This window comes from Gopherus flavomarginatus, chromosome 8 (assembly GCF_025201925.1).
Source record: "Gopherus flavomarginatus isolate rGopFla2 chromosome 8, rGopFla2.mat.asm, whole genome shotgun sequence".
Lineage (NCBI taxonomy): Eukaryota > Metazoa > Chordata > Testudines > Testudinidae > Gopherus > Gopherus flavomarginatus.
Window position 1 is genome coordinate 81,787,094 of NC_066624.1, and position 12,167 is coordinate 81,799,260.

The 12,167-nt window shown below is 38.5% G+C and overlaps 1 protein-coding gene across 7 annotated transcripts in view; it reads right to left on the reverse strand.

Annotated features, from left to right (window-relative positions):
* The window catches only part of TFDP2 (transcription factor Dp-2), a 181,320-nt gene that overhangs the window by 108,784 nt on the left and 60,369 nt on the right, over positions 1-12,167 (reverse strand). Inside the window, exon 1 of one of the 7 annotated variants that reach the window (XM_050966011.1) lies at positions 5,412-5,750. The exons of 5 other annotated variants lie outside the window; for them this stretch is intronic. In XM_050966011.1, coding sequence (XP_050821968.1) covers positions 5,412-5,418 — 7 coding nt within the window. In that variant the 5' untranslated portion in view covers positions 5,419-5,750. Of the gene's footprint in view, positions 1-4,747; positions 4,803-5,411; positions 5,751-12,167 lie in introns of those variants that run through there. One more of the 7 variants, XM_050966012.1, reaches the window with a different exon arrangement.

The following is a 12,167-nucleotide window of genomic DNA, read 5'->3' on the forward strand; positions in this document are numbered from 1 at the left end:
GCACTCAGCACCAATGGGGGCCTACTTTCAGATGGTCACTAGAAATTGCCATGATAAACAGGATTATTAATAATCATCATTAGCAAATTATGACCCCTATTTGAACTATTTTGTCTGCCTGCACTAGGTGGGAAAATCCTTCGCCACAGAATATCTCCTTTGTTTATTTTACTAAGCACTTATCATAAATAATAACTAGCTGCTAATACAAAATAGTCAGCATGGCTTTGTGTTTTCTCCCAAGCTGCCCTGCACACTTGGATGGAGCGCTCCATAAACATCTGCAAAGCGACCTCATTAACCTTCTTCAAATCTCTTCTTAAAACTCTTCTTTGTCATGATGACATCAATAAACTTGACAAAGGTTAGGCTGCTGGGGGAGCAAATACCACTGCATATCATGCTGATCACTGTTGTCTCATTGTTTCCTTGTACTCCCTTCTGTAACCATATGTTGTGTCTTGTCTTATAATTCGCCAGTAAGCTCTTTGGGGCAGGAGCCATATATGTATATGTCTATGTATATACACACACATATACATACAAAATATAATAAAATATTTTTATTTATTTATTTTGCTTGTATAGCTCCTAGCACACTGGAGACTGGGTCCATGACAAGGGCTCCTAGGCAGTATGGCAATACAAATAATAAAGCAATAAGATTACTCCTGTATGCCTAACCCACATCACATATTTCCACTGTTTGCATTTTGTGCGTACAGCACTATGTACTACCAGCACCCAAGTAATTTTTTTTAAAAGGTTATTCTTGCTTTAGGAACTTAAGGCAAGAGCTTCAGAGATAATCCAAGGGATGTGTTAATTGTTTCAAAAAGTAAACTATCAAATATTTTGTTTGCAGGTACTATTTTTCATTAAAAACACAAAACAAAAAAGCCACTGTCCAGCAATCAAGCCTGCATAAATAATCATACTGTATATAAAAACAATGCACAAGATAAGTACTGTTAGTCGCTCGCTCAACTTCAAAATAAGGAGCTGTTGTGAATAAGTGCATTCTGACAGAGAGGTATCGTAGACAAATTATTTTTTCTGTCAATATCTGTCACCATTATTATTGTGCATTATGAAGGACCACCAATGCTACAATTTCTTATTTAGAAAAATACAAGCAGTATTAAATGAATTGAGACCTATGCCTTTACATGACATTGGAGGGAAAAGATGTGCTTATTTTTATCTACATATATTACCAGAAGTTTCATGTACATGATATTTAGGTTTAAGCTTTACTCCTATAACTTCATTAATAATTATAAAGTTGCTGTGTTATAGAACAAAAATGTAGCCAATTTTTATAAGTCAATCATTCCACAACACTTATTTTAGATACTTAGTCTGTACATTACATCCTAGCATACAGCATTGACTGCTATAATGTTACAGTCTTTTATTACAGAAAGAGACAAAGCTACAGATTTTTCAGTTAATTTTCTGTTTAAATTCTGTCAGGTCTGAAACTTAGCTGAAAAGCAGTCAGAAACAATGTCAATTTGGGAATATAAAGAATCTGTCGTTGCTTGTTTGAAGCAAACCATGTCTGAAAGGAAACATACATCACCCAATTGGGGTAACAACAGAGAATACGTTTCAACAAGAAAGCAAGCCCTTGCATTTAACAGGAAAGAAACATATTAGAAAAATGCTGATAACTTGGATTTAGATTTAACAGCATTTAAAACCTAGGAATGAATATTCAACTTGGGAAATGTCTAGTCAGCATGTTTTATGCTGAATTAATAATTGAATCATTTTAAAGAGTAAAAACTGCAGCCTATAGAGAGCTTTTAATTGGCAGAGCTAAAACTGGCTTAAAAGTTGTGAAATATTTGATGTTTAGTAAGATATTTTGCAATAAGGGTATGTGATGTTTCTTCATGCTTTGGTTTCTATGAAGTTAAAACATTTTAAAGGAGGTACAGAAATTATGCTACAACATTGCAAAGTATTACATAGCTGGATATCATGAGATATGTATTGCTTCATTTGGTACCTGTATTATTAGAAAAAAATAAAAACACTAGCAATAAGTTATAGCCTCAAGGAACAAAAACATACCTTCCAGTATTTGAAAGTTAGAAACACAGAGATGCATAGAAGAAAAAACCAAAACAAAACAAACAGAAAAATCTTTTAACTTTGTTGACATACACAGGTTTAGACAATATGCTGGAGGACTGAATAGAAAATGGTAAATATTTTGCTTTTAAAAAGAGGGTTTGTCTGTCCCAGCCAGGAAACATTGTCCTGTAAGATCAAACATCATTGATTTATGCAGCCATCCCTTATATTACAGTAGCATCTAAAAATTGCTAGATGTAGTACAGTCATGTACAAAAAGAATACATAGTCCCTTTCCCTGAAGAGCTTACAGATGCAACCCCAATCCCACAAGTTGATTTACGTGGACAAATCCCTATGCCTGAACACAGTTCCAATAACTTCAGGCTCAACACAGTAGCCTACCCATGTAGAAAAGCTTGAAGAACTGAAGCCTTTGGTGCCAATTCTCCAACTGGATCTTTGGGAACAGACCCTTACACCCATTTGGTCCTGATCTTGCAACTGGATCTCACTAACAAGTTTAGTGTGCAACATAAGGATAAGCATTATTTCAATAACCTAAGGTTATTATGAAAATACTGTGAAGCATTACAGATAAAATGTCTGATGCAAAGGCCCAATATTTCAATGGAGCTGCATGCAGTACTCCTCCCACATGAAACCAGTTGCAGGATCAGGGTCTAAGTTTTCTCCATCTGACTAGCAATAAATCTTAAAATTATGTTAGGTAATGGATTAAAATAACACAGCAAGAGAAAAAACTGTATTAATTGTCAAGGACACAAAAAAGTCTTTGATCCATTCAAACTACTATTTCAAATTTTGATGCTCTATTATATATTTTAAAATGAGTATCAAACACAGCAGTTCCATAAATATTTAATAAGTCAGTTAAAAACCACCACTCTCTCTCTTAACCACCCTATTAACTGATTGCTATCAACTAACTGACTCCGTCTTCATAGACAAAACACTTTAATTGCTGTAGATCTTACTCACATGTAGGCCCCTTAGGTCAATCACTACACTTTATTTAGGAAGCAAACAGAACAATTAACCCCTAAAATAGCTCAATCTTTTTACATGTGAATTTCATTTTAAGCTTTTCTACTGAACTTCAGATAACATCTATATTTTTAGCTGGCTTTAACATATGTAGATAGTTTCTCAAGTATTCAGTCATTTGGGGCACAAAATGAATTTGAATCAAAAATATTTCTACCAAGTCAGTTTCCTATACTTGATTTAACTGAAGTAAAAACCCACTTTTGCAGATATTAACTCATTCCCAGATCATATACACCTCAGATATTTAAAAAAAGCCAACAATAAGAAAATCAAAAAGTTTCCACAATATTACAATGCAATTAAAAATGCAAAGCATCAAATAAAATAATTTAATTCCCACAAGTTTTCTTTAGACATGAGCTGGTTAAGCCAGATTTATTACCTCCTCTCCCTCATCAGCTACTGTGAACTTTGAATGAAACAACCCCAATTGTAACAGGAGAGACATCTGTTTCTTTTTTTCTGAATCAAATCCTCATCAGGAGTTTCCCACCTCAAAGTCTGTTGTGCATTTTTTTAAAATCAAATCTTGTTGATTACTTCCATGGATTTAATTATTATTCTCTTCATAATTCTGATCACATTACAACTTTATCTGACAAAGTGAAAGTATTAGAAAGAGTCCCCTCTAAATTAAAACAGTTATGTAGTATTGGTCTTGGTAACACATGTTTTGAAAAAAACAAAACAAAACCACAGAGTACTACTGCTCATACTTCAGGCTACTTAAGTGTATACACTTATTCCGGGTATCTCAAGTGTACTCACTCCATTTCTTGAGAACATACAATAGTAAAGTCTCTGCTTACATTGAGATCTTGCCTAGATCTGAACATTTATTACATTTTCTTGCTGATTTCTTCCCTCCCCCGAACACCCTAGCATAATGGCAGTTACTACACCCCAACAAGCAGACACCAAATGGTGCCACCCACACTCTCACACTGTGCCTCATAATAAACCATAAAGCAGTGGAATGCACTGGCCCCTTTATGAGCAAACAATACCCTGGCTTCATTAGAATACAGCTGACATTTTCAAAGCACAAATACTTCGAGAATTGTACTAGATAAAAATTATTATAGTGAAATACCATGAAATAAAATACATACATCTTAATCTACTTTTAATATATATTTCTACGGATCAAAAAATAAGACACTCTCCTTTTGCACATTTTTTGAAAGAAATAACTAACTGACAAAGTATAGATCATAAAGGGCAAAGTTCATTATACCAATTTAAAATAGGTATAACCACTTTGGATAGTTCTAATGGCACGAGGCCACATTCAATATTCCACATTCAATGCTTTAATTAGCCAGCACCACTTCCGACAACGGAGTTAAGGAAAGAGGAGGTAACATAATTCCCAAATTTTAATCTATTTGTTTAGACATGTAAATGACAAACTAGGCTAATTCTTTACCCCTCCCCCCAACACACTGTAGTTTTCCTGCTTGCAACTTTCAGGAATGTCTTACATTTAATATGCTAAGAATTCTTTATTAATTTAAAATAGCAGCTGTTTCAAAATACCAAACACTTTCTGCAAAATACTTATACAGCAGACAGAAACTCTCTCTCTTACCTGGACTAAGGAAGCATGCCTCTCACAGCAGTACCAACGACACTCTACAGTCTTTGTTACCATTCAGAGGAAACTTGAGACCGTGCCAGACATGAACAATCAAACTCAGAACAAGCCCACTTCAAATACTTTGCTAGAATTCCAAAAAGATGCTCTAGATAGATGTCCTACAGTAACTCTAATTGATGAAGAAACACTTTTAACTGCAATAAAACATTTTACAAAGAACTGACATACCATAATCTGCAGAATGAGCAACACTATCATACTCTCCAGCTTTTTAAAACTCACACATCTTACTTTTAAAGATTTTTAAATAGTTTTTACTCATACCGACGTGTTTTATAATTTACCATTCATTTAGATTCAATTAAACAGTCACAGCATTACAATCTACAGTATAATAATCTAAATAGTGAAGCCTGTATATGCAAATTATAAAAGTTGCAATATTCTTTTTCCAGGCTGAATCAAAAACATGCTACAGTCTCAGAACAGGAAGCCTTAAGATTTCTTGAAAGCAGAGCAAAAGTACCACAAGAGACTGAAAGAAATCAATTTTGTTTTTTGTTTAAGGGCCAGATTCTGCAAACACTTGCTCTGAGATGAGAAAGAGGGGAAAAAAGAAGCATCTTTTCAGACAGAGGGAGCAGCAGAGTGTCACCATTCATTCTTGTCCACGGCTTGTTCCTTCATTAAAACCAGCCTAGTCGTATCCCTGCATATGAAGTCCCACAGTCTGGTTCAAGGGTGGGCAACCTGTGGCTCCGGAGCCGCATGCGGTTCTTCAGAAGGTAATATGTAGCTCCTGCTAGGAGATGACTCTGGGGGGAAATGGTGGGTGCTCAGCAGCCACGGGCCACCCTATCAGCCCTCCCCCAGCACCTCCTGCCCGCCAGAGGGTCCCCCAATCAGCACCTCCTCTTCTCTCCCCCATGCCTCCCACCTGCCATGATCAGCTGTTTTGTAGCATTGAGGAGGCTCTGGAGGGGAAGGGCGGAAAAGAGAGGACATGGTATGCAGCCTCTTCCCTCCCTATGCCTCCTGCCCGCCATGATCAGCTGTTTTGCAACTCACAAGAGGCTCAGGGGGTGGGGGAGGAGCGAGGACACAGCTCACTCAGGGGAGGGAAGAGGCAGGGCAGAGGTGGGGACTTGGGGATAGGGGTGGAGTGGGGGGCAGGGCCTGGGACAGAGCCAGAGGTTCAGCACCAGTTTCTCTTTGAATAAACCACATAGTGACTAGCTGGTGTGGAAATTTTTAATCAAAATTTTTCTTACACCACCTAACTATGGAAGGCACGTGCAAACAGAAAAGAAAATACATAGATGAAAATCTATGCTTCTAAACAGGGAGTAGGAGAATAAGTACTTTTTCATTGAACATAATGGTAAGGCCATGTGTTTTCTTTGCTAGACATGTACCTCTCAGTTCAAATCTTCAACATACAGAATCATTTCATTTTGAGCCATGCACATATGGATCAAGAATTCCCACAAGGTTCTCAACTCCGCACTTTAAAACTGAAAACTTTGAAAAAACAGATGTAGAGGCCCAGTTCTTCACCAGATTTGCCAACCAATCGCAGACTATAATGTTAGCCTCCTATTATGTGGCCTGGCACATAGCCCATGCAAAAAAGCCCTACTCTGAAGGCAACGTTATAAAAATGTGCCTCACTGATGTGATTTCAATCCTGTCACCAGAGAACGAGACTCTATAGTCAAAAATTTCTGGCCTGCAGCTTTCACACCACACAAGAGAATGCAGAATCTCCAACTTCAACAGGGACATCAAATCACAACTGCACTTGCAACTTCAGCAGCGAGAGTATTTGAGCATCACTTTGGATGAGTCGTGCCATGCTCAGGATAAACTTCAATTATTGGTATTTGTCCGCACTGTGTCTGATGAAGGGAAGAACTCCTCGATATCGTTGTCATTAAAAGACAGAACTTATGGACAAGATCTAAAGGAGGTGGCTGATGTTGGTAGCTGCGAAAAGCCACTTGCCTTTACAGAAAATCACTGCCATTGTAACGGATGGGGCTCTCTCTCTGTGGGGACCTGCAAATGGATTACTAGAGCTTTGTAAGTCTGGCAAGAGCTTTTCCAAATTTTGGACACTTCACTGTATTATTCATCAGGAGCAACTGGTATCTAAAAATCTCAAATTCGATCATGTCATGAAAACTTTCTCTCAAATACACTCAAATCACAGACAATTTCAAAATCTAATCAAAGAACTGAATGAAGATGACTCCCCTGCCGATTTGCCATTTCACTGCACAGTTCAATGGCTTTCAAAAGGTAAAAGTTGTTTCCCATATTTTCGAGCTCCTGGAACCAGTACAATTGTTTATGGTGGAGAAGCACAGAATACAACCTGAGCATACAGATCCTCGGCGGGTTCTAGACTTCGCATTTCTTGCGGACATGCTGCTGCATTTGGATAAACTAAATGTGGACTTAAAAGAAAAATTCCGGTTGCTGTCTGATCTAGTGCAAGGCGTATTTCTGTTCATGAACAAACTTCAGTTGTTTCACAGACAAATGCTTGAGGGAAAGTGTGTCAGTTCTCCCTCAATGTGACAACTTCAAGCCAGATCAAAAGAATGCAGCAGAATCCCTGAAATGGACCACAACTAGATATATGAGTGTGATTAAAGGTCTTAAGGAAAGTTTTGAGGAAAGTTTCCAAGATTTGCAGCAGAGAAGGCCTCAAATCAGATTTCTGATTGACCCTTTCAGTGCTGAAGCCGATTGTCTGAAGTCCCTTTTAGTCACTGACAAAGCAACATCCCAGACGGAAACAACAGAACTTTTGGAATACGACAGATTGAAATCTGTTCAGAAGACAGAGGGGACCCTTACTTTCTGGAAATCTGTACCAAAGGATAAACATCCCAACATCAGAGGTACAGCCCTAAAATTAATATGATGCTTGTCTCAACCTATCTTTGTAAATGTTTTCTCAACATTCAAATATGTGAAATCCAAGCACCAATCCATTTTGATGGACAGCCACTTAAGAGAACTGCTGCATGTGAACACAACCGAACACAAATCAAACTTCAAGGGAATTGTTGAAAGCAAAGATTGCCTGAAGTCCCACTACATAAAAGATTAAGTTATCATCGTTAACTATACATTATAAATGTATAATAAATATACATTATCAACATATATAATGATTATATGTGTGCATGTATACACACACACACACGTATATAATCATTACATATTACTGTGGCTCTTTGGCAATATACACTGGTAAATTCTTGCTCCCTCTCAGGCTCAGGCTGGCCACCCCTGGTCTAGCTAGTGGTCAGCTCAGGGTCAGACTGACTTTGGTTGTATTTGCATTACTTTCTCTGGTATCCTCTCATGTGTTTGTCTTCTGAAGCGTCCCCATCATCATAATTTTTCCGACTGTAGTCAGTCCCATAGCCTGATTTCACATCCTACTCTCTAACTTCTGCAGACTCTTGCAATGTGTCAGTAATTTTACCCACACAAATAGTCCTATCAATTTATACTCAAAATTACCTGTATGTACATGTTTGCAAAATTTGTACTTAATTGCTCAGCTCTGAGCAAATTCTAAACTTTGAATTATATGCTCAGCTTTCTTATTTATAGAGCTGAGCCTATCATCCTCTGGTCTTACCAGCTTGTTTGGTGCTTTGACCAGCAGGTCCATTCCTAACATCAGTGAAGAATAGCCTAGAAATACTATTTTTATTTACAACTTGTTAGGACTCATTGAGAGGATCAGAACTATATTGTACAAAGCCCCGTACAAATACAGGTCCCAATTCTGTAATGAACACTCAGAAGCTGAATGGGGCTCTATGTAGGTGCAAAGAAACAGAGGCAACTATGGTTCTTGCCTTGAAGACCTTACAATTGATGGTTTCAATCCCGCAATAAGAGGTGCACAGGCAGACCACTGCTCCCATGCAGAGTCTCACTGACTTCAGTGGGAATCCATGATACACAGGGGTCCACCTAGAAGCATCTCATTGTAGGATCAGGGCCCAATGCCTCTAACTACCATTATATTCAAGACATAATTTTGCTGAGTTATCTTCATTTCTCCATTTGCTGTCACAACTGTCTTCCATTCCATTAATTCCAGCTCTAGAATATATGCTTTATGTTGCCACAGGCAGGAACCCTGTGGTTGTTTAAGCTTAAAGTCCTACATATATTTCCTTTAAAATCATGCTTAAAAGCTGCTGTTCCTTTAAATGTCTCTCCTGGATGATTGCCTGGTCAGTTCCTTACATATCTACACATCTTGAAGATGTCCATCTATTATGTGCAAGGATGAGAAAATTATGGAAAAACTTCACCATCTTTCAACTGGCATGATTAAAATTGATGGGCCTTACTAGCTGCCTGACAGAAGCATAGCAACTTCTAGAAACAAAGTCAATAGGACTGAATGAATGAAAATTATTCTCTCAGTGAAGCCTCTTCTTTCCCAGCTGGAAAGCAACTGTATAGGACAAATTATTTTAAGAAGCCACCCTCAGAGTTCAACAGTTGAATAGTCAAGTTCACAACTTTCAGCCTGACCTTCCCCCACACTTCAATTACATGGACTCTCTGAATTTATAGTAAGACTGTGGAAAAGCTGCCAGAACTATACATGCCTCTGTGGTGTCCCCACTCTAAGTAACTTGGGGTGGGATTCACAAAGGTATTTAAGCACCTAACACCCATTGATTTCTAGATGATTTTAATGGGAGTTAGGTGCCTAAATACATCTGTGAATCCTACCCTTGGTAAGCTCCTGAATAATTCAGAAGGTGGTGGAAGGTCCGAGGAGTGAGCTGGGGCACATATTGTGGAAAGGCAGAATACCATAACCATGCTGAAATGCAGGGATGAGTGGAAAGTAATTAAAAGCTAGATAAATATATAAAACAGGTAGGGACTGAACTTCAGGACCCACAACTCCATTTGCAGTCAATGATAGCTAGGCTTGCTCTGAAAATCAAGCCTGTTACCTACAGAAGATGAAATTAATTTTTTTTATTAAAAACAGAAAAGGGTCATGGGAGATACCATCAATTGCAGAGAAAAGTATTTACACAAAAATATCCTATCCTTAAGAGTCCACAAATATCTAAAGATGCCTTTTTTTTTTTATAATTTACTATAGTCTATTTTATAGATTAATGGATTTTAAGATCAAGAAAGACTATTATGTCATCTCATCTGAGCTCCTGAACAACAGATGATGCATTTCACCCAGTGAGATTCCTACATCGAGCTCAATAACTTGCGGTTGAATTTTTCTCTTCTTTTAACTATTTAAACTAATATTTAATGAAGATATGCACCACAAAATGTTATTGCAACATTTATAACAAGAGAATGATTAAATGAACACTTCTTTTAAAAGAACATTTACATTGAATTTTGAAACTAATAATTTTTAATTGTCTCCGGGAACGAATAATTTCTTGTATTTCTATCTCATACAGATATGGGAAAAATATATTAAGAGCTAGGGAGGGCTTTTTAACATATTTTACAACCAATTCTAGATTCAGAATAAGCAAGAATGCCATTCTGCCGCTTCTCTCGTGTCTGTCAGTATCTGCAGAATTTAAACAGTGATTATGTTTCCAATCCTACTGGTCACAAAGATAACCTTTTCAATGTGAATACACCTCTACCCCAATATAACATTGTCCTCGGGAGCCAAAAAAATCTTAATGCATTATAGGTGAAACCGTGTTATATCGAACTTGCTTTGATCCGCCAGAGAGCGCAACCCCATCCCCTCAGAGCACTGCTTTATCACACTATATCTGACTTCGTGTTATATCGGGTTGCATTATATTGGGGTAGAGGCGTACTACAGTGTGCCTGAAACGACTCCTGTAAAACCCAGAAGCATAGGAAAAAGGGCCAGGTTCTCCTGCCATCTCCTAGTCTTGTCTGTCATTTTAGTCAACTGAAAACCCATCAGCTTGTATCATCATCTTGACTCTTTTTACTGAATTTTCCTCATTGACTGGTGCTTGAGTTAACTTCCTGCCTTGACCCATGCATTGCATGCCCACCATACATCTCATCTTTTCATATCCTTTGTTCTATCTTCTCACAAATGATATCTTTCCTTTCCTCAAACTACTCTCTCTTCTCCCCTTTCCTTTCCTCTTCCCACCCCTTCATCAGCCCCCTTACCTCACAACCTTCCCCCAGCCAAAAAGATCAATAATTCAGAATATAAATATGTATTTTATTAATAAAAAACCTCATTGTAACAGGGTAGCAGAAATCTGCTGATTCACCATGACAACAAATGTTTGAACCCTGCAGAGAAACTCTGAGTTAACGAGCCATACCTGCCACAAACCTTAATACAAGGACACTTAATAAAATGCCATGGGATATTTAATCAACACAGGTAGTCATCAGAACTTGTTTTGAGACTCCTCTGAACGAAAGCACCTTCATTAGCACAGTTCCCCTTAATGCCACATCTGTAACCAGAGGGAAGAGTGTCACTTACTGAATTCAGGCCAGGTTTATACTTAAAACTTTTGCCAGCAGTGTCAATTAGGGGTGAGGCTTTATTATTTTAAAACATAACACTTCTATACTGGCAAAAACACCAGTATAGACATACTGGCAAAATAATGCTTTTGCTGGTATAGTTTCTACAGGGTCCCCAACCTGTTATGTTCACAGCACACATACAGAGAAGTCAGATAAACAAATGCATTGCAACCTTCCAGTAAGAGAAACATTATTTCTAGAATACAGAACGATAATAAGAGAATCCCAAAAACAGAAACAAAGCAGGCTGCTCCCTAAAAGGGACCCCACCTTCGGGCTTGGCTACACTTGCGAGTTACAGAGCATTAAAGGAGCCCCAGGTGCACTAGCTCACTACCCGTCCACACTGGCAAAGCATGTAAAGCACTCTGACTCCACAGCTAGAGTGCTCCTGGTAATCCACCACGGCGAGTAGATGCGCCCCCGCTGGAGCACCCCAGCATCGGTGTGAATGAGGTGTTGTATTACTGCACTCTAATCAGTAAACATACCATAATCCTCTTAAGTCAAGTGGCCACTCATTGTTTTGGATATGCCTGAAAACTCCGTTTGGCAGTTGTCATGCTTATCTGCTCTGAGACAAAGCAACCATTACTGTGGAATGCTGGGGGGGGGGGGTTGGGGAGGTCTGCTGCTGTCTGAACTTACAAGACAGCATGCTGACATGCTCCAGCGCCCCAAAAACCCACTCTCTCCCTCCCCACATACACACAACACACTCCCTGTCATGCTCCACTCAACCCCCCATTTGAAAAGCACGTTGCAGCCACTTGCATGCTGGGATAGCTACAACAATGCACTGCTCTCTGTGGCGTTTTAAGAGCTGCTAATGCAGCCG